This window comes from Hetaerina americana, unplaced genomic scaffold (genome assembly GCF_022747635.1).
Source record: "Hetaerina americana unplaced genomic scaffold, ioHetAmer1.1.p SCAF_106, whole genome shotgun sequence".
NCBI lineage: Eukaryota > Metazoa > Arthropoda > Insecta > Odonata > Calopterygidae > Hetaerina > Hetaerina americana.
The window spans coordinates 667,004-690,759 of NW_027286137.1; the positions used below are offsets into that span (position 1 = coordinate 667,004).

A 23,756-nucleotide genomic window follows, 5' to 3' on the forward strand; every position below is an offset into this window, starting at 1 on the left:
TCTAAGTTTCTAGGAAAGCAGTTAACAAATCACAGATATTTATTTTTCCATTGTTAGAATCTACATAATTTTTGGCACTGGAGATATTAGGTGCATTTTACAGGGAGAGGAATACTCTTTATGACTTGAGCTTAAACTAGTGTCACCTGATAATTATCGACAATTTTTCACGAAATCCTCATCCAAGACCGAATCTGCATTCAATTTTAGTCTCTTATTGGTAGGTTTCGTTTCCACGTCTACAACGATGTTTAATTTAAATAAAAAATCTAATTAATTGAAATATGTATTTTGAATTGATTTGCAAAAATTGATGAATATTCACGAATTTTAATTTGGGTTCGATCATTCTCGAATCATCCTCGTGTGATCAAGATTGATACATTAAAAACTGTGTTCAATGAAGTAAGCGGATGATATACTAAATAAAAGGGGAAACACACAGCATATCTATTTCCACTGTCAAATTTGTTGAATGCTTCAAATATCTCGTGGTTCTGTCGATATTTTAAAAGTATATCATTAAAGAGAGTAAATTAAAAATCCATTTTTCTTAACTCCTCAGTTTCATCCAATGTAATTTGCCAAAGCCCAATACATAACCATCCATGAATAAATTTCATTAATACACGGAGCTAGATGTTTAACGGGTTCCAAATTTCACGAATAGAGAGTATCAACGGCATCGAGCCGAAAGTACTCACAAACTTTCTCTGAAAAAATAAATGCACCCCTTGAAACCGCTTCGAACTGAGTCGAGCAGTTCTCCAATATTACGAAAATGTTAACGTTAGGGACAAATAAATAGATTCACACAATAGCACAAGTATTTTCTGAAGGCGCGCCAATATAAGAGAACGAATCCGTCACAGAGGGCGACGAAATGCGATCGTGAAAGATTGCGCACACGACATCGCGTGGATGGACAGGACAACGAAGGGAGAGGCCGAAGGGAAGTTGTTAGTGGAACGGGAGTGTGTGGGTGGAGTGACGGAGAAATTGAATGGCCTATGTTTAATCGAAAAGTATATCGCGTAAAACGTGCCAGCAGCTTCGTTGTGGAATAAGGGAAGAATTCTCCACCTGCCGCCACTTCTGCTCGCAATGACGGCAGAACGGAAACGGACCTTCGCTTCAACCATCCACCTTCAACTAAATTCTTACATGGGCACTCAAGACGTCATAGGATAAAACTGGAAGGTGTAGCCATAGCATTTAATACACGAAGCCAGGAATTATAGTAAATTTTGTACAATCAACAATACTCAAACTAAATTATCATTAACAATTTTCTGCCTCAAGGAGGCTCCTAATTTATATGCAAGGTTTTCATGAAACGACCGCCATCAGTTTCTATTGCTACCCCATTACTCTTACGTTTTGGAGCAATCTGCCTAATTGAATTTTTCCTTCGGGTAAATAGTTTCCCTTACCACTTCTTACTCTTCTAAAAAAACTCAAAATATATGCGCCCACCTTTTTTCAACGTATCGGAAGGAAATTAATAAACAATACAATCTAAATGTAATATAAATATATTTTAAATAAAAGAAGTAACTTTGTTAATTCCACACGAACTTCATTGAAATACGATCTAGGTTTCGACGGTGGATGACATCATCAGGTGACGACCACATGATGACGTCCAACGTCCAAAACCTAGGTAGCATTTTATGTAAGTTCGTGTGGAATTAACAAGTTTCTTCTTTCATTTTAAATATATTGTGTACATTCCACAAAGTTACGCCGGAGACAAATTAAATGTAACATATTTATGTAAGCCGTTATTAATTACATTTCTCTCACGTGTCTTATAACAATTTCACCTCTGACGTAAATGCTGCTTTTCGCAAAAAATGAGCACTTTCCAATTCTCTTGCTAAGTATAGGTTTTTTAAGACTATTATATAATTCTACTGTACTTACAGGAGGGCAATATAAGAATTAAATACTTTAATGATTTATACAATAACGGTACTGAAGAAAATTTCCGTAAAATAAATAATATTACCAATTTGAACACATATTCAATCATAACTGTACACGCGGCATGCAAATTTACGTAGGATTGTTTCAAGAAAAATAATCGGAATCTGAGATTTGTAGAAGAAAAAAATACCTAGTCAATAAAATGAACACTTTCAATGTTAAACAAGATACACATATTAAACCACATGAAACCAAATTTCATTTCAATTTGTGCAAAATACAAACTTTAGCGCTTTAGTATAGAGAAGCGTGTAGATCGATGGAGCATTACATTCTCGATATGCCATCAAATTAATGCGCACAAAACGTACTTTCACCATCTATTCTACCAGATAAAACGCGCCTCGTGCGAGTAGCAGCAAAACTGCATCTTCACGTACACCATCTACATTCTCCGACACGGTAATGGTAAACGTTCACGATTTACCAATACCTCTCATTTCCTCTTATTAATGACCTTATCTTATTCAGAAATGAATTGTTTCCTTCCATCTTTCTTGACCGCGTATTTTATAATACCGTATGGATATCATCGATGCAAATAAAAGTCACCCTGTAAAAAAGATTACTTCCGTCCTCGGGACTCCACAATCTAATCGACTATTTAAAGTATTTCGAAGGACAATGATAGCAACCATACCTCGGCAGAACCCACTGCAATAACTATTGAAAAGTGTAAAATATCCCAAGGTGTATTTTCCAACATTAAATATGAAATGAGCGTTTACCTTGTAAAAATATGGCTATGAACAAAAGTGAAAGTTCGTAACAAACATATTGCAAAAGAGACACCTACCCTATCATAGAATATGTCCAAATCTTCTAGGCATCGTAGTGGAATTTCTAAGAACGCATTCAACAACTCAAACAAAGAGTTAGTCGCTCATTTCTTCGAGCGAAATGTTTTTCAATAGACAAATAATTCATAATAACAGAGGGAACAATGTACTCCCACACAGAATTCTGTGGAAAAGTGGATTGTCCTGTTATTATGATGCATACAACTACCACAGAGTGAAGCCTGAATCCATCAAGTTTATAGGCAATACGAACTCGTATTGCCTATAAACTTGATGGATGGATGCATTGCCTACAATATTTGCTCGTACATCAATGTATTCAATAACATGTTAAATGGAAAAATATCCATATGTTATACAAATACAGTTTTCAATATTTAGTCCAAAACTCACAGATGAATTCATGCATTAAGACAATAGACTCATAAAGTGCAACTTACCAATGCAGAAGAATTCTTCATTAGGTTCTCCTTCCATCTTTGGTCCTAGCCTCATTGAAACACATCTTCTATGAATAATACCATCCAATTCACTTTTCAAATTGCCAAATAATTCTTCTAAATGTGTAATTTGGGAGCACTTAAATGAAAAACAAATATTTGAAGTAATGTAATTGGTTACTACTCTATTGCAAACATTATTTCTTTCAGAACTCCACTCAACTTTGTTCTTAAGAGTAGTAAGAGCTGTATTTAAAGGAGAATGGACACTAAAAATATCCATGTGTTCTGTAAATTATTTAGTATCTTTGTCACTTTGAAATTAAAAAAGTTACAACTGTAAGACATTCAAGAATAACAATCAAATGAATTTAGCTATAGCACATTTTTATACAAGAGTTATAATTCGTGTTCATAATTTTTGTTGGTTTCATAACCCACAATGCTACATTACGACTAATTAATCAGAATCTCAATCATTACAAGGATATATTATCACCATGTGAGCTCAATTCTCATATATAGTATTTGGCTCAAAATATGACCTGCCATTAACAGATCATCAGAAGTAATGTTAACATAATTTGTTTCCACAGTATACCTAATATATGTAAAAATTATAATGTTAAAGATTTTCCACTATAATTAATAAAGAGTATTTTCAGCATTTGAGGCTCTCCCAAGCATATCTGGGTACAGAAACAAAAATTTGCCACCTGTAAATTGAAAGTTACATAAACAAGGAGTTTTCTATAAAAAAATATACTCTATAGGTCTCAGAGATGGTTATCAGCTCTTGATTCCGAAACAAATTGGATAATATATTCTTGGGGGAATATAAATAGTAATTTGGAATTCTTTTCCAGCTCTACAATGTACTTATCTCTGATGTCCACATTAAAATTTCTAAAAATATGAAGTCCAGAGAAAAATATGGTGATACAAAGGAATGAAAAAATATATTGATTATTAATCTTATTATTACTAATTCTTATTAATAATTAGCAGTTTATTAATACCTTAACAAAATAAAAGCAGTACTACTATCCTTGTTGAAATATCAAAAATATTTGTTTTACATTACATTTAACCTTTTCCGCTGCAACATGAAATGACCCAATACATACAAGGTAATCATTGATTTGGTAGACATAAGGTGAGTGAATGAAAATCTGAGCTATACATGATTGACCTGCTTTTTATGACATCACTTACTTCTTAAAGATGAAGATGCTGGATGTACCCTTTGTTAAGTATTTTTTCTACCCTCTCTACTCTCCATCTAACCTACCTCCTCTCATTCCCTCCATTCCACCATATCTTTGTTCTTTTTCTAACTCCATTTTTCTCCCTCATGTAATTTTGAAATAACCACATAATTTCTATTTACCAACTGGCTATCTCTCCGAGGTCTGAAAACTACATCTGTTTGAGGGTGCTGAATCTCAGAACCTCATTGATTATACAGTAGAACTTGGAGATTGAGGTCTATCAATTAAAAACTAAGAAGAATGTAATACATACAACACTGCATTGATCTGCTTAAGGTAGTCAAAGTTGATTCCATACTAAAGCTATGGAAAATATGGAGACATTTTAAACAGCTGCTGCCTAAGTGCAGCACCTAAAATTTAATTCAAAGGTTGGAGTAGTGTCATGTGTATGTTTTAAATGCTTATTTTTGATCCAATTTTCCAAATACCAATTTTAAAATTTTCTGAGGAACTAATGTGGCAACTATATTCTGCAGATATGCATTATCTACTGATATGCCTATTGAATATTGTTAGTGAAAATATAAAACAAAACGGGTTCATATGCATGCATACAAATACACATGCATACTATATATGCACACACACATAAGTAAATGCCAAATAAAAAAAGTGTTATGGAGAGTATTTTGTATTCGCACCAAACAAATTACACCAAAATTACCATTATTTTTTCACTTTAATAATATTTTCTTCCTTTCGAAAACACTATAAATTTCAAACAAAAACAAACATTTCTCAAAATATGTAAAAATAAAAAATAACTGAGTAAAAATACACATATAACTAAAATATCAAATTAACGTTTTCAATGAATTTTCACAAAGCGAGATTCAAAAATCATTTATGGATTGGTTGAACGAAAGAAATACATCCAAATGTTTTAAGTTTGCAGAAATTGAAAAATCCTTTAAGATACAATGAATGCAACTTATGGAAATGTGAAAAACTATACAAATAAATTCTATGTTATCATTAAAATTAAATTTTGTACAATATACAATACTTTGAAAATATATAAAACTCTGGTAAAATTATTACAAAAATGATAATATATGTATATGAAGTCATTGGAACGATCTCTTAGTATCTACAGTAATAGAGATCACATGATGACACCTAACTCATCAGTGAGTTTAAATAAAAATGGACGAATGTCACTGTCTACCAAAAATTCCCATGAAAAATTGCACAATAGTGCAAAAATAATTTTTGACATGAATAATTATCATATTAAACTTTTCATGGCACATGAGAGCCTCATCACAATGAGGTAGAAGGAATATATTATTTATACATAAACAAATAACTAATGGAATAAAATATCAGGAATAATAAAAATTACCAAGATCCTATAATCATTTCTTGGCATAGTAAGAAAGATTTCCTGAACATATACCAACTCAAAGATAGGGGAATGTTGCTGATCTTTGCATTGGTGGCCACTTCAACCAGTCTTTATATAATCTTAAATATTTCCAAAAAAGCAGTTTCATCAATTCCTTAAAGTACAGTAAAATAGAAATACTGGAAATGGAATAAATTTTATACAAAAGATATCTGAAAAGGCACATTAATACCCTCAATAGTACATGAAAATTTAAAATTGCAGTAAGGCACTTGGAAACAGAGAGCTTAAAGGCTAATACAGTTGCACAAAAATCATGGAAGCTCATCTACATATATCATATAATTTTAACACAGTTGTGTGCATACAGTTATACTGGAAGACGGTCACCTCTCTGAGAGGAATGACTTGTACCTGAATATTGAGAAAAAATTATCTTATTAAGGCTTCCTTGGGTTTACCAGGAAAATACTAAGTATGAAAGACTGATATAATATGATTTAACATGGAGTTCTCAGCCAATCAGGTTTCAAGATCACATCTCTTTTGGCAGACATCTCTCCATGCTTTGCAACTCCTAGGCCTCTGAATTGGCAAGAGTATGGTGGGAAAAGAGGGGACGTTACATTAGCCCCCTCAAATTTAATCGGAAACAAAAATATCAACTCTGTATGGAGAAAACTACTCAAGTGTCCAGCGAGCAGAAGAAGAATAAAGTGGCCCCAAGGTCGGTAAGCCACGACCTTCGCGATCATCGTCCTTTGAAACAGCGAACGGGGGTGGAGGAGGGGGTTGACCATTCTTTTTCATTCACTCGCTTTTAACCCTCCCCCAGTCAATTTCTCCCGTCTCACTCCCACGATCTCCTTCTTACGTGATCGAGGTTTGAGTCGGACGCGGAGGGAACATATATATTGGGATGGGGGAAATGATGGGGGAGGGGATCGTAGCCAGATCTCATTGGGAGTGGTAGGGGGTGGCGGCCGCGGAGTCAGAGAGCCGGGGGTGTGAGAAGTGCGCGAGCCTCAGCACCTCCTCGCAGACCTTCTTGTACCGCCACGCGTCGCCCTTCAGACGCTTCCGCCTCACGCCCACCAGGTCCACCGAGGCGACGTAGCACACCTCCAGCTCGAAGGAAAGCTTAGACCGGCCTCCTTCGCCCTCTCCCGCCAGCTTCCCACAGAGGGTAAACCTGCGGAACGATTTTTCAATGGGGGTGGGACGGAGGTTGAGGGGGGGAAATACCAGAGGTAGGAGGCACGGATGCGATTGGCAGGAGGACGACGGAGGGAGGAGGAGAGGAAGGATGCGCCGAATTACTGACGATTCGTCGTATTGTACAAAAAAATGTGGGAGCGCGGGAAAAATAAGCACGGGAATTTTTACAGACGGGACGATACCGATTTCGCTCCGCACACACGGTTATTTTTAACACTCGATCCCATCCTGGGCATATCAATTCCAGTCGATGGCGCTAATGGAGGAGGACTCGCTCCGTTAAGCGCATTAATGCCTTAGCTGCGGATATTTTTCATGCCCGCGCTGCAAAATCTATAATGGCGCACAGTTCACAAACGCTTTTCCCGAAGACCGAAATTATGGAGAAAACTTGTCTTCTAGATTCAGAGTAAGGGCCTTGTATTCAGCATTATCCGGATTTCTTGTCATGTGATGCATGAGATAAGATTTTAAGAGGAGGAAAAGAAAGGTAACAATGTTTCGCAATGCTAATATTCACGAAAAACTTTAAATCAGACTGAACACTAAATTATCTATCCCAGTCAGCACCTGGTAGTGAGAATTGTGCTACAATTCCATAGTGACTAGTGCCTTCGAAGTTTCATCCCGAAACAAGTACGTGTATGCATATGAAGTGCTATTTACATTGAAGTGAAATGAAAGGTTGAGTAATGGATTCAAGATTTCCGTTCCGTAAATAATCGAAAAATTGTTGACCAGAATAGTGCATTTAGTTTGAAAAATAAAATGCAAATTAAACATGCATTTTTTTAAAGACCGAATACGCTATTTAACAAAAAAAACCACAAGCTGTTTATCTCACTGAGTTTGGGCCGGCGATACGTCCCTCCCGTGATCAGATATGGAACACAATGTGAATTCAATGCAAAAAAGTCCGAATTTTCTAAATATACCATATCGCCCTGATTCTGACGAAAAAAACAATGTTGAAACTATATCAGACGCAAATAGCAAAATAAACCGTCTTGTTTTATGGAAAAAATCAGTAATGAGACCTCGCAAAATTCCTTAAGACAAAAAAAGAACATGAGTTCGAAAAAAGCCTGTGATAGGCCCAGATAAAATTAGAACAAAATGAGTTCAATCCTAAGATCACTGAATACCATGTAACACGTACAGAGAGTATGACGGCTGTCTAAAAAAGCATGAACACATTCTCGATCCGTATCCGCTAATTATATGATATTATCGTCTAACGATTATATTGCATGTAATGCGGTCCCTGAAAACCAAAGCAACCTCATTGATTACTACAGCAGTTCTGCAAAACAATTACCTATCGCCTTGCCCAATTCTCATAACTTCTACCCCGTACATTCTACACATAGTTTCATTTCTTTCCATCCCTATTCCCGGCTTATCCGATATTTTTCATTATACCACAGCCTTCAACATCCCAATATTTACGAATAAACCATATTTTCTGACTTCTTAGACCTTTTTCTACTAAATTCCTCTGTCCCCCAACCATATGATAACATCTTCCCCTTCCCCACTATCCATCATTTTTCGATCAGCCCTTCTGCAAGCACACATCTCAAAAGTCTCCGATCTATTAGATCAAATTTCAAAATCTGCAATCTGGAACCGGTTGGTGCGCTCAATATTAGTTCATACTAAACATATCTATAGTATTTAAACGGGAGTAATAACATACAAAAACTATGAGATTCATTGGTTTTTCTATGCATCTCAAGCGTAGGTTATTTTCAGGTGGCGACTGTTTCGCTGCCATTCCGGGTAGTATCTTGAGGTTAAGGTCTAAGCATTTACTTGAAAATGATACAATGCATGGAAAAGTCATAGTAAAATATCATAAGAGGTAAACTAAACATGCTTCATATTTTTTCATTATGAGACTTCCACCACACTCGAACAGATATCATCATACCATCTCATTTGTTCATCCACGCATCCATCCCACATTTCAATCGCATCTTTCTTAGTTCACTTGATACATTTATGTTCTTTAATTTCGGAATGCTTTTTTCTCTTTTACCTTCTAAGATTTGCTGCACCCTCTTACATAGCACCTCCAATGTTCTTCATCCCCATTGCTCTTTCCACCACATTACCTCGCCCCTGCTCGTACTTGGAATATTTGCATTAACCGTTCCTTTTTTCCTCAACAGATCTAACCATCGTAAACATCTACAACTTTCCTCGACTCTTTCTATCGCCTCGTTCTCACAATTCCATCAACTGATGATCGTATCATGTACTTTTTAATAAAATTAATGCCGCTATTAACCCATTAAGTGAAATCGTAGATATGTCATTCAGCGTTAGAGAAATATTTAAACTATGTATATCACTGCATGGCAGAGTATGGCATGTATCGAAAGAGTCTACTAAGTCATTTTTTTCAAATTAAAGTGTTTCCGGAACTCCGACCGCCTGTTCATTCGTGATCTGCAAGGATAACTTACACGCATTAACCAATCCAAGGTAATACTTTGAGACCATCACATAATTGGAGTATTCTATTATTCTACCAAAATTTCAATTAATTAGTTTTAATTTATGCCTCCGAATTTGATATTTTCCATGGATAATACATTCTTTATATTAATATATTCTTTATACAGATACAGACATATTACAGATATATATAGTCACTTATTACAGATATTTGACGTAATTACATGCCTAATAGTAAAATTTCCCATTTTCTCCAAGTTTCTAAAGAAATCTCAACGGGATATTACCGAGAACTATATTTGCAACTAAGGCTATCTAGTCATTCAATGGTTTTCCCCTTTAAGTGCTCCTCGCATATTTTTGATAGATAGCGGGGTGCCAAGTTCGAAGCTAGATTCCACATGCTATCACTAAAATAAAGGAGACAACTTGAATAGATGCAAAACTGATTGGATAACCGGCAAAGCTGAAGATGCACCGAAATGGCATCAGAACACTGGATATATATTTCGTACTTTGTCCTGGTTCGAACCCGCCATAAGTGGGCCACAATCATTTCAACACGCACGAACAACGAAGAACAATATATAGTCCCCCCACCTTCTCCTCCATCCAAAACCAATCCCTGGTTTAAAAACTTGTACTTGGGCGTATAAGCGATGACAGGAGCGGCACACAGCAAAAACGCACGTCTGTTTGGAAGGAAGCGGACGGACTTGTGAACGCTCCGGCGTTGGTTTCTTATGAGGAAGGGAGGAACCAAAAAAAATATATATGAACGGGAGCTCACGTAGTGCGGGGAGTGCGGAAGTGCAAAAGGACGTCGTACAGAAGGGGGAAGAGATAGAGGAAGGGAAGGGGAGAGGTGTGAATGGCGACAGCAACAAAAAAATTAAAACGATGCAGAGATGGGAAAAAAATAAAGAGGGAGGGAAGAAAAATAGAGAATCAGTGCGTTTTGCGAGTAAATGGGAGGAAGAGAGAGAGAGCGAAGGAAGAGGAGGTAATAGCGGCGAATTGAGGGGACGTGGGAGTGGCGGAAAAGTTGAGCAATGTCCGAAGACGACTCGAAGAGTTCGGGAAGGGCGGACGGGGGAAAGAGAGGGAAGGGAAAAGAACACGAGGGGAGGGAACGAGAGGCCACGAAGGGACGGAGGAAGAGGAGCACGCAGAAATCGGGAGGGAGGGGGACGGAGAATGAAAGGGGGGAAAGAGACGTGCTTCTTCTCTCTCCTCTCTCTCTCTCAGGAGTCAGTAATCGGCCGCGGTCACCATCCGTACTTCCTGCGATCCGGGAGCTTTAAAAAGGGTTACGCCGGACGCTGGAGATGACGTGCTGCGGGGGCGTGTGGGGGTAAAAAAAAAGAGGAACTAGGGCTGCCACCTTTTACGTCGGACTACACCCAGAGAAACACGACAAGGGCTGTGCCTTCCACGAATGAGTCGCCTAATATGAACGTTTCAGTTGGGACCGAAGGGATCAAAAATGGTAGTTGATAGTAATGAAATTCGTTCCATCAAATTGATAGGTAAATTTTTATCATAAAGTGGATTAGTAAACTATCCCTTGCGCAGTAAAACCTACACGTAGCTTTTGAAAATCGACACTCACTACACACACAGAATAGCTTCGTTGAAATTTAGAGGAAATTCGCCGTTGGCTGGGGAGGGTATGAGAAACACAATTTGAAGATAAAAGTGCATATACGTACATACAATAGCTAACGGAAGAAGCAACGACGGCAAGTACCAATGGACGATGGCAAAACGTACCAGGGGCCAATCTTCAAACATTTCCGCAGCCAGCAGACTTATTCAAATATTTGTAACACTTTCTGAAACCATCGTCATTCACTTTATCAATCCGCTGATTGGCTGACTGCAGCCTTCACTGCCTCACACTCCTTTACGCCCTGGTAGCTCTTCCAAACACCACCCTGCTTCCCCTATGTATCAGTTTCTTGATATTCCCACGGTAATTTTCCCTTCTTCGTTTCATTAACAAATCCATTATTCCTCCAACTATACCTAATCCGCCTTGACTGGGGGAGGAGGGGAAGATTTTCCCTCCTGTATAAAAATACTGAAGAGTTTCTGGGTTGTTCATATCAAATGGACACTTTTGTGTGTGCCTGAAGAAAAAACATAAACACGAAATGAATCCAGTAACTATGGAAGAATATATGCAGATCAGGGAAAGAAAGATTTGAGAAAAATGAAGTTTGTTCCGATACGTGAATGTAGTCCCTCATTAAGTTGCCAGGAGATCGACATCAACAAAAGATGGAAGAAAATTAGAAGGGAGGACACAATGCATTTGGGTTGCTTTCGCGTTGATCCATTTTGCTGGATGATCGTGGTTTCCCTAAAGTTTGATGCCCGATAGCTGTGGAACGCAAGTGAGTCTGTCGTCCAGCCAAGCGAACCAACTCAAAAACCTTGTTGTCATCAATTAATTAACCAAAAAGCCTTTGTAACAATCATAAGCGAAGTCAAGCAGTACGTAATTAACTAAAGCAGATGCACAAGAATATCGGCAGTGGGTGAATGAAAGTAATGAATCAGGAAAAGAATTTATCCAGAGAGAAAACATTAGAAATAATAAATCTAATCCACTTACTTTCACAAGGGATGAATACTATATGCTAAATACTTAATTGTCTGCTACGCCGACAACCTCCTTGATTAGTTTATTTTCCATTCCAGAGGCACTTGGCCACCGGAATATCACTAAAATTTTGATTACCTCACGATATCCACATCCACATAACGCCAAGCGGGATCATGGACAGCAATCTTATATTCAGATCTAAATACATACGTCCAATGGCTTACGCTCTGCCATTCTGCAATGATGGCTAAAAGGATATTTCACAAACATTTTGTTCCCAGTGTGTATGCCGGTACACCTACTCAGCCAGTAGAATGGTACTAACTCAGCCAGTAGAATGGAACATTGCAATGTGAACCCTTTACCGAGAGTAGGCTTCTCTGGGTCTACTTCCACCCTAATTAACCACGCATCCTCCATTAAGAAAATGATCCATGCAATCGAACATTACACCACTGCGTATATTAATGAGTTTGTCTGAGGAACCGACTTCAAAACCCGAAGAGGTGGTGGCAATGTCAGGATGAACGGAGGATGCTGGACTTGTTACAAAAAAAAACAGGGGGTGTTTCAAGAGGAGTAGGGGTCCGTTGTGGTGGTGCCAGCGAATGGAAGGAGGGAGTGGGAAGGAAAATGGTTGGGGTAAGGAGTGGGAGATGGGAAAGAGGAACAGTTCCCACACGAAAGCCATGGAGAATACAACCCTCCCCTCGCCTCCATTCAGCCTCAATTCCTCCCTGCAATCGAAGGGGCGGGCGCATTCCTGCGATCGACAACGGGCAAGCGCTGGAGGGAATGGGGATGGATTAAATGCATGGCTGCTCTGAAACTTTCGGCATAAGGAACTTGAAGCATGAAGACGATAGATATATAAGGGATATGTGCATATCAGCGTATTTGAAATGTTTCCCTGGCGACAGCTTCTGATGCCAAACGTGTTGTGGAATCTGAAGATAAAAATTGAACGCAAGAGGATAAATCTTACTATTAAGTGAAACCTTAAAGTAAAAATTCTTGGTTTTCCTTTCAGTGACAATATATTATATTTTTCCAAATGGATCATAAACCCTCTCTTTTCTCGCTCGGTACGATTATGTTTCGACTAGAGCTCTAAGGCTAAGTGAAGGATATTTAAGCATACGCTCAGTTTCCATTGCATTTGTGCATAAACTGAATTTATTGGAAGATGAATGTTGATAATACCTCGAAACAAGCCTACATTTTCTGCACCTGTTGAACGTATCATATATATATATATATACACATTCAAACACGAAATCCCGCCAAACGGCGAACAAATACTCATTTACATAGAAATAGATATAAGGAAAAGAGATAGGAACACAAAAAAAGGACGAGGGTTCAAATCCCGGCGGTGTTGAATATTTTTCAGAGGTATCTCGATCCCTACTTGAGGTGCTTTGTGGAGGGCACTTTGAGTGAGTACGTCGTCCGTCGGATGGGAGGTTAAACTGCGGACCCCTTGGCGCCTTTCGTGAAGAGTAGGCTAATGCCGACGCCGGGTTTCTCTCCACCCTTCATCCTTTCCTGTCCATCCCCTATGGCGCAAATCACCCCAGTTGTCGGTCGCCTCCCCTAAAAACTACTACTACTACGAGTGTAAAAATATTTCCTGGTCTAGGAAATATTTTTACACTCGTCATTTGCCTGATTTCGCCTTCCCCACCTCTCCAGTGTTTGTCCTTTATAAGAAGGCCGAAAGCTTAAACAATTTACAATGTGAGTGTTTCTATATAATCAGAGAAAGAAACTGAGATATAAGCTAGCCTCTTGCAAAACATCTCCATATGGGGGATTGAAATCGCCCAATTCAGCTCGTTCTGCAAACTGAAACGCTTACATCAATCTCGAGGACGGGAACGCTTAACGCTTATAAAGCAATAAAATATCAATTCTTTGTCGCACGTTTTCCTCAAACTTCCAGGTTCTTCATTTCTAAGATGGCCGACAAGACATGCGTCTGGTGCCTTTAGATAACTTGCCCAAATAGTCAAAAATGACTGTCCTGCACTAAAATTTCAATTAATTCATTTTTCTCTTTCTAAGTACACATACGAGAATATAAGGAGACTGTAACATTTAACATAGAATGATTATTAAACATATAAAGTTATAAAATAGCAAACGAGGGGAATAAGTATCGAATGTGTTCAGGCATAAATACATGCTTGTACTGCTGAAATTCCTATAGGACCGCCAAATATCATAAAACATCTCCCAGATAACTTTACTTTGAAAACATAAATGCGTCCCGATGAAAATAAATCAGTGATTGCACGGGATGAGCTTTTAAATACACAGTCTTCAAGTGGTATTTTCAAATTATAGGTGGTATCATACAATTTTAATTGTATTTTTTTAGATACACGCAAATCATTCAATGGCTTCTAGGCGAAGTCCAGACTAAAGAGTCGCAGAAAAGATACCGAGGATGACTGGGTGAAAACATTTGACACTCATACTTGCGTAAGATTTCGGATAATTGTAACAATACGCTGCAGAAGGTCTAAGAAAACAATCGTTCGGATTTTAAATACAAGGGACACGTCGACGATAGTTCAAAGGTGGATTATTTGATTTAACAAACATCTCGTATGTGTTAAAATCATTTCGACAGATCACATTATAAACGAAATTATAGGATGGCTTGACCGTATTTTCCATTTATCATTAAATAATAATTACTAATGAGTCAATTCGTTAAGAAAATTAACCCGAAAACATACTTATAAGCGAAAAGTATGTCAACGAAGAGAGGGATTCATAACGCGATTTAAGCTTTATTTTTTCAATCGCCTAGCAACTTTCAATTTAGAATTTTAAATTGCTCTATAGCTGTGCATCGCAAACCTCACTGGCGAAGAGGCGGTTCTAATGCGCAGCATTAGAAAAATTAACAGACGCAATATCGACTATGCCAATTGATTGAAAGATAGCGGCTGACAAAAATACTGTGACAATCATGGAATGATACATATATTATAATTCATCCCGGATTGTTCCCTAAGTGTTTCCCATTTTTTCTGGTTCTTGCGCCAAACACAAACCCCTAAGATGTTGATGTCCCTTTTATCTCAACAGCCAATACGTTCTGAAAACAACAATAATAATGAAGGGTTTAAATAAAAAAGAAAATACAGAAAAAATTACTTTACCTTCTTTAACGAATATAAAATTTACTTACAGCGATTATTTTGTTAACCTTTTTGGTGTTGAGGTGATAGAGGTAACATTTTGGCCCCATAAACTAGTCAAATTTCCCTACTATGGGACGTATACCCTACGTTGGGAAACGGTCTTATACAAATTGCGTAAAGCTTCCCTTTCACATGCGTGCACTATTGACGGATATCCTATTTGATTGACGGAGCGTACAGCTAACAATTAAGAACGCAAAGAGGGTAACCGCTATCTTTCGTTGAACAGAGACTGATGTGATAGGATATAAAAACTGGCGCGACTGGTACGGAGATATGGAGACGGCATGTGTATGAGATCTTCCGTATACGCTCTGCTCAAAGCAGCCGAATTCTCAATCACAACGACCGAGCAAAATCAGAGAGAAGTGTGAAGTTCCTGTTGCGAATATCGCCTGAACGGTCGCAAATTGTAATTTATACGCTTCGACTCGCACTTTTTCACAGATTCAATTTATTGGGTATTTTTATCCCCGAGACCCTTCGCTTCGCTCACATTATTACATATTAACCTAAGCTTCCCGAAGTGAATCAATATAACGCTACAGACTATTGAAGTAGCATTAGCCATAAGAAAAACACTAGAAAAAAGTGTTATAATATAGGCATCAGTATGACTCTACAGAAGAATCCGCTTTGGTCTGCAAAAGCTTAAAACCGACACTTATGATAAATCTTGGTACATGGTAACACCCATAAATGAGAAGAAATTAAAGCGAAGGTAACATAGAAAAGTCTCGAAACCAGGCAACAGCCATTTACCGTCAAACACGTTAATCGGCAGGAAGTGCACGAAAAAATTATTCAAATAAAAAGAGCATATAAAAATTAATTACAAAGTCATAACTGCCCATATTGCGTTAGCTAGATACATATCAAGGATACGCTCAAAATACTGAAATAACATTGGCCTGTATTAAAACGCAGAGGACCTACATAATAATTCTAGCTGAAACTTTTCTATGAGCCAAATTCGGTCAGTACGCTAACCCATGTTTATTTATAGAGTCTGTCCATCTCAGCTCTCGAAAATGGAACGAAGGGGCGCGTTTGAGGTTTCCATTCAACTTCTGATGCCACGGAAGGCATGCCACACTGCTTGGAGAACGAGAAGAAAAAATCTGCTCGAGGAAGTAGGGACTCGGCCCTTTTCCGCGAACCTCAGGAATCCTTGGCTAAGGATTCACAGAAATGGTTCGACGGTCCAAAAATACGGGAGATGTGGAACACGGAGCGCGGGAATCGTGGGAACAGTTAGACGGCAGAAGGGTCAGTGCGCTTTGGAAACGCTGCGGCTAGAGAAACGCTGCGAGGGAAGCTGGGAGGGAGAGGCGGTGGGGATGAGTCTTGTGAGGTTTAGTGATGCGGAGAGGGAAGGCCCCGGAGGCCCACCCCACATCACCTCTCAATTTCTACCCATCCACCCCCATCGCTCTCCTTCCTTCCACATGCATCCATTCGCCTCGTCTTAAGATATCCTCTCGAATTTCGCCATCGTCGAAAACCGGCATTGATTGGGCCCTCCTCACCTGATCGTTTATTACGCTCGGTACAGCGCACGAGGGAAGCTGGGTCGCACGCCCCCGAGTGAACGGGGAAACGCAAATCCGCGCGACTAGAGCATTAATCGCTTCTCAGTGGTGGAGAATGAAACTTTTCGCGACTGTCTCGTGGATTTTAAACGCTCAATAGAATAAAAACTCACGCGGGGTAATTCCTGAAAAATTTATTTTTCCTTGATTCCCGAATGCGGATATTCCTTTCTTCGATCATTATTGAAAATAAATTGCAAAACATGCCAGAGTAAAGATGTTCATATCTGGAGGGATTCCGGTCTTTGCAACTTTCACGTATTCCGTTCTTTGTCATTCGTTACAATGGCATGGCATGACATGATAAATGTCTGGGTCCGCTGGAAACGTTTATTAAGACATCGTGATTGACGGTACCCTAATAGTGGACGACGCTCATAAAAATGACACCACTCTAGAGAGACGAGTAAAGAGTTTTGGACGTGTTATAAGTTTCATGTGCTATTTCAAAACATTAAATATCACTATACATGCCTTCAATGTACAAATATAGAGTTTTTCAATTTAATTTAAGAGAACCTCGGTAAGATTTGGGTACTTGGGTTAGCATTCCCTCCTCTAATATTAAACTAAACACCTGATTAAGACGATTATATATTTATCAAACACCGACGTAAATCGTAATGAATATCAACGAAAGGTATTATCTTCTCTTAAAAATATGTTATCTTCAACTGCTGACTGGCATATATGGATCTAAAACCCGTAAGGATTCAAAATGTTCAATCTAAAATCACCAGCCAAATTTCCTGAGAGAGAAAACATATATGCGCCATTTGGTACATAGCTATAATTACTGAAACATATCTTTAGTCCACAGACACAATTAAATACGGGTAAAATTCATTCAAGTTTAAATAATGATAATTTATTTTTACATGCGTTGCAATTGCAGGGTTATATAAGTTTTAATACATCACTACTTTACTATATGGTCAAGAGAGATTGTAATAACTCGAAGGTTAGTCAGTGAGTAAAACCACGAATAAGTAAACGGATATTTCTGACACAAAATACCAACTAAGTTAGGTCCTTCACATGGACTGGCACAGATTACAGAAATCAATTAAAACACCAAGTGAAATGGAAAGTAATGCCGCCAGGATTATCAATTTCAAAAAAACAATACTCACCCATTTTGTGTGCAAGGGATTCCCTTACTGAGCAGGGCTCTTCGGAGTTCGTTTAAAACGTGTTCCGCATTCCTGCTCCCGGTTGTTGAAACGTTACAGAGATCCTGAAAAGTACAAACCCATAAAAAAGAAGAATGAGATTTTCTTTGCCTGTGTAATCCAAAGATTTTATAACAACTGACCGTTATCTTCATATACCTTTGACGAATTCCCAACTGCGGGAGATGCCGCAGCAGTAACGTTTTTACGGAGTCATTCGCTAATATGCATTACAATGCATTAATTTCAGAGAGTAAAAATCATTCGCCTTGACCGGGATTCAAACCCGGATCCCTCGATGTCTGGCCGAGTGATTGAGCCAGTCAAGCTATCGAGGTGTCCTATTGCACTCTGATATTAAATTTTTGAAAGTAAGAGGACGCCTCGATAGCTTAAATAGCTAAAGCAATCGCACGGACATCGAGGGATCCAGGTTCGAATCCCGGTCAAGGCGAATGATTTTTACCCTGAAATTGTTGCATTGTAACTTACATATTGGTTATATGGCATTTCTTATAAAGCTATCCGTCGACTGCGTAGAATGTTCACCGGAAACTCGAATAGATGCAAGCAATAATCCAACAAACATATTTACTCTGAGAATTTTAATTGGAGACATATCCGCTGCCTAGACTAAATTACACAGCAAAACGGAAACGACGCCATCGAATACCTATATGAATTTAGCAAATTTTATCAGAATGTCAGTTCAAACGCATATAACAAGTCTGAATAATCTAAAATCCCTTCAATGAAGTCAATCAGCGACGTAATCTGAGGAGGTGCAAATGCAAGGGCACATGTGCATCTCCGTAGATCGGGATCCGTGGCGTAACTCTGCTCAACTTCGTTCTAGTTTGGACATCGAAAAAGTAATTGTTAGCACTTTTCAGGGGTTAAACTTTGAAAATATTAGTTTTTCATACCGGTATCCATCCAAACGCAAACGAGAAAACAACTCAAACGAACTGACTGAAAATAGCGCCTCTCTGGAGGCTGATCAGAGGTCGCATCACAATTTCTCAAATAGTCAAAGTTTTGTTGGGAATATTATTTTTAGGTGCACTAGGAGCTAAGGTTATTCGAAATTGTCCATTGAGAGGCACATGAAAATTAATTACCTCAATCCTTTTCATTTTATAATGAACTACCATTGCAATAAAGAGGAATTGCACACAAGTGGGCAGAGATCTCGACTACTGACGCGAAAGCAAATTTTCGAATTCTGAATGATAACCCTCATCACCCTGCACGTATCAACATAAAATACAAACGGCGCAATTTCCTGGAAACCAACTCTTTGTGGAGGAGCACAGGTGGTGCAGGGAAGGGAACCGGAACCCCAGTTTGAACACAAGAATTTCAGCAGCTCGGTTCAAGATGAATTCTAACCTCTTCTATAAAATCCAACCTTTGGGATGAGTACCGTGGTGGTTGTCAATTCACGAACAAAGACAAATGCAAACAAAGCATAAAATAGCAAAGGCTATGTTCACACATTTTACATAGCTTCTTGAAAAGTAATGTATCAAAAGCCAATAACGTTTACTTTTACCTAAATTCCTGAGAAAAACGATAAGCCGTGAAAATATATTAAGATATTAAGCACGTCATTCTTTTACAAGTATTAGCGTACACTGTACGTGGAATTAGAATTCTAAGGAATTTCAAGGTTTAAAATACTATGTCAAAGGGCTTTTTTTGCCTGGTCTGATTACTTTTGAACATTTCAAACTCTCCTTTCACATTGTTCTACATCCTAAGGAATTCGATGATATTTCCAAGTGGATGGGCATTTCTGGACCCAAACCACGCATTGCAAATAGATCACACTCAGCAGATTAGGCAAATACATAATCTTAACATAACAATAAAAACTATATAAGGTGTTGAAATCGTAAAAGGCATTACAACAGGCATATCCTATTAAATTCATGCCTTTGAAGTGTTTTAACTTAAGACTACTTAATGAATAAATAAATAGCGCCTTGGTCCGTAAAGCTTTTATCAATGGTCGATCGTTAATGAAGTGTGAATCTGGAGACGAGTAGCGATTGGAATTAACAACAGATATAAAGCGTTTAACTCGGTTAACATCGATTCAGCATTCATTCACTCACGTATCAATTCAAAATACCATTGTAGCATGAATTTATTTTCCAACATGATAAATTACTTCACTCTAATCATCTGGAATGGTCCTTCAACCTAGCAGCATCAATGCGGAAATCGGTTTCATGTTTCAACGAATTGGAGGAAAAAATCCGTCAAACCCTTACCCATAAAATCAAGCGCGATTCCAATACGTAGTAAACAATGTCGTAGTCAAAATAAAAAAATAAAGGGAACTTGCCGCTGTCTCGAGATGGTGAACAATAGGCAAAGTACATCCACCCGTGCGAAGCCAGAGAACCGCGTGTAAGCGGCTTTATAAGGACCGTGACCGCTCTTACCACTCCAGAGAGCGGTAGCGACAAGCGCGGCATAAACAAGGGGCTCGCGAACCTCTCAAGGGGGACTAAGAAGCCACGGGAAGCAGGCAGGAAACCCATCCTAGGAACTGTCTCAGACTTTAATATAGCACAAGCACGCGCGCGCGATCGGAAAAACACAACGGCAACAGGAATGAGAGAAGTAAGCCTTGTCTACCCGACGCGAATGGGTTGCATATCCCATTAGTCACCCACCGAACCACCACCTTCGGCTCGTCGCGACGTCCCGCTCGGAGATGAGCGAAACACGGCTAGGCACTCGGGGGAAGCAAATAGGTGGTGTAGGTGGGATCGGCGGGTGCCTCTTCGGGATGAGATGGGGGAACGAGACCGCTCAGGACGACATCCACACGTGCTTGCGCCACGCCCCCCAACCTGCTCCCTCCCGGCCCTCGCGCCCGATCCCACAGTTGTGCTATAAACCTCGACGACGATAACGAGGACCCCGGCGACGGGGAACCGAGTTAGCGAACGGGTCAGGGCAGGAGGAAAAAGGACAGGGAGAGTGGTGGGCAGGGAGCTCTACGGAGGTGAGAAGGGGTGAAAAGGAGGGCGGAGGACCTCGGACACGCGTTGTGAAACTGCCCCGGGACCTGTGTGTGTTAAAAGCGATAACCGCCCGACGCATATGAATTGGTCTCGACTCTTAAGAGTTCCTCCAGTATGTCACACGAGCCAGCTTAACGGCACCTTGCTGCCCGACTGGAGACTATAAATCCCCCCCGCGGCCGCTACAGAGACTAGAGAAAAAAGAAATCCTGATAAACGGTTCTTTATGGCCGCTGATCGCGTCCGCTAACCCAATAGATCGTGGAATAAAGGAATGAAATTTCGCAGCCGGGAAGGAAAACGTATTACCCTTGCGCGGAGCGTGCGGGAGGTGTACTATCTAATTCCGCATTTAAACCGTGCTATCTCAATGAGATAAGCGTCTACTTCAAGACTTTCGAATTAGGACAATGGGGTGGTAACAGTTAACACACAGTTGAAAAATATCGTTTACACCCACACTATGGAAATGACACAAAAGAAAGAGGCAAAGATGGGTTATATGAACAGGCGCGATTATTAACTCTATATAATTCCCCTATTGCACATTTCAAGTTCAGCCTACTCTAAACCCTTCGTTGAATTAGGCAGTATTAAATATTAGCTCCCAAAAATGAATCTCAAAGTTCACACCAGACCATTGCACAATGGTCGTAACGTGAGCTTTTGGCTATGAGTCGAAAAAAAAATTGCATCAACATATTCCCCAATCAATTCTGCCCTAAAATTTGCTTAAAATATTATCCTTGCATGGCCCTAGGGACAACCAAGACTTCGTATGACCTTTAATAAAAGCTGACATCGAAAATAAATTTTTAAGATTAGGCAGCAAAAAAATTTAATCTGAACACTCTTAGTCGATATTTCCCCAGTATTGAGCGACGATTTCATGCTACCTGCAGTTAAGAAATTTAATATCACCTCAATGAGGATGAAATACTTTTCAACGGTAACTGGCACGCATTTTTCTTAACTGCCCAATACAACAGCACGTAAAAATCAAGCGCGAAAAATTCACAGCTATTCCCACACAAGTATAGAGAAAAATAAACAGACAAGAGAGAGCTCAATAGTAGTATGTTTAACATTAGTTAAATAGTCACTAAGTTTCCACCCAAATGTGGAAACTTAGTGACGGACGCCATAATAATGTACCATGATGTGGATAAAAGTTTCATGAGAAAGTAGTGGTATTTTGCATTATTCAGATAACATCTTGCATACGTCTAGCACATTTTTTTAACCATCACAAAAATATCAAATCAGCGATTATACCAAATACAGACAAAAGTTGTACAACGAGTCAAAAATTAAGAACCAAGAGTTAATACTATAGCAAGAATACTAGGTTCTAATACCTTGGAGTCAGAAGACAAGGATAGCAAAAGGATAAAAAACCAAGATACTGATATCTAGGTAAGAAGATGGGTTGGGCTCAAGGTGCCGATTAGAGGAATATTTGGACGACAGTTGATTTGAATCACCTTTTGATAATCGCTAAAATCATTTGAATTGAACGATCAGACTGGTTAGGAAAATAAAAGCCCAGTACCATCACTCGTGCCAGGGATTCTAGGCACCGGCACCTGGAACAAAAATCCTGAGAATTTCTGGGTAGGTACTTGTATTGTATTTAACACAACCCTACGTACAACGTTATAGAATTATTAGAATATCAATGAAGAAGTCCCCTAGAAAGACAAGGTACTAAAATTAAGAGAATACAGACAGAATAATTCAACACTATTTTGATAAGAGTCCGCAATGAATAATAGGAGAAATAGGCTCCCAATCCTACCGATAGCAAGACTTTTCTCCAATCTTTGCGCTTTTTTCATGTGATACTCGTGCTCATAAGAGCAGTAAATATATTTTTTTTAACTTCTGCACTTCAATAAATTGACCGGCATGTTTAAAAAAAACAATTTAATTTTAAGGTAAACGAAACAAATTATATATAATCCTTTCTCTACGTCTGACTGAGTAGCTACCCTAATGTTTATCTTAATTTTAATTGCTGATTTCACTTCTTTTGGACCAATAATTTTGAAAAACCAACGCTATCTTCGTTGTGTAATAGTAAATAATTTACTTATAGTCTTGAATATTGCAATGATACATGGCTGCGTAGGTTTTCGCGGCGGTGGTTTGAAGAATTCAAACAACGACGCGGTGAAACCCGAGAATGCAGAATTCTTCATTGCAATGATACATATAACTATGTTTCCTTTGCGGCAGGTATCAGAGTACCCAACGGCTAACGCATTCTAGAAACGCTACCATGATGAATTAGCCGTTTTACCCACCCAAAATACGCAAAAAGCTCGATATCTTGACATAATCTATGCGTTTCAAAAAATGTTTCCATTATTGTGGTTATCGAACAATGTTATGACCGGATAACAATATCGCAAGCCTTCATTTAACAAACTATAAATCTACACAGTTTCAAAAGATGCAACAGCTGTACACCTCGACAACAGTCAAATGAAATATATTTAAGACCACACCGGCAGAAAATAATGATTCTTTTCTAAACGGTGAGAGAAAAACTTCATTAATATTTTTTGGTTGGACAGTCTACTTAAAT

At 38.8% G+C, this 23,756-nt stretch overlaps 1 protein-coding gene across 2 annotated transcripts in view; it reads right to left on the minus strand.

Annotated features, from left to right (window-relative positions):
• Positions 1 to 3,258: 3,258 nt before the first annotated feature.
• LOC139700670 (maternal embryonic leucine zipper kinase-like) overlaps positions 3,259 to 23,756 on the minus strand; it is a 61,867-nt gene continuing 41,369 nt past the window's right edge. The window contains exons 12-13 of one of the 2 annotated variants that reach the window (XM_071599131.1): positions 18,087 to 18,190; positions 3,259 to 3,368 (exon numbers count right to left, since the gene is read on the minus strand). In XM_071599131.1, the coding sequence (XP_071455232.1) occupies positions 3,347 to 3,368; positions 18,087 to 18,190 (126 nt within the window). In that variant the 3' untranslated portion in view covers positions 3,259 to 3,346. Of the gene's footprint in view, positions 3,369 to 5,518; positions 7,044 to 18,086; positions 18,191 to 23,756 lie in introns of those variants that run through there. The other variant, XM_071599130.1, reaches the window with a different exon arrangement.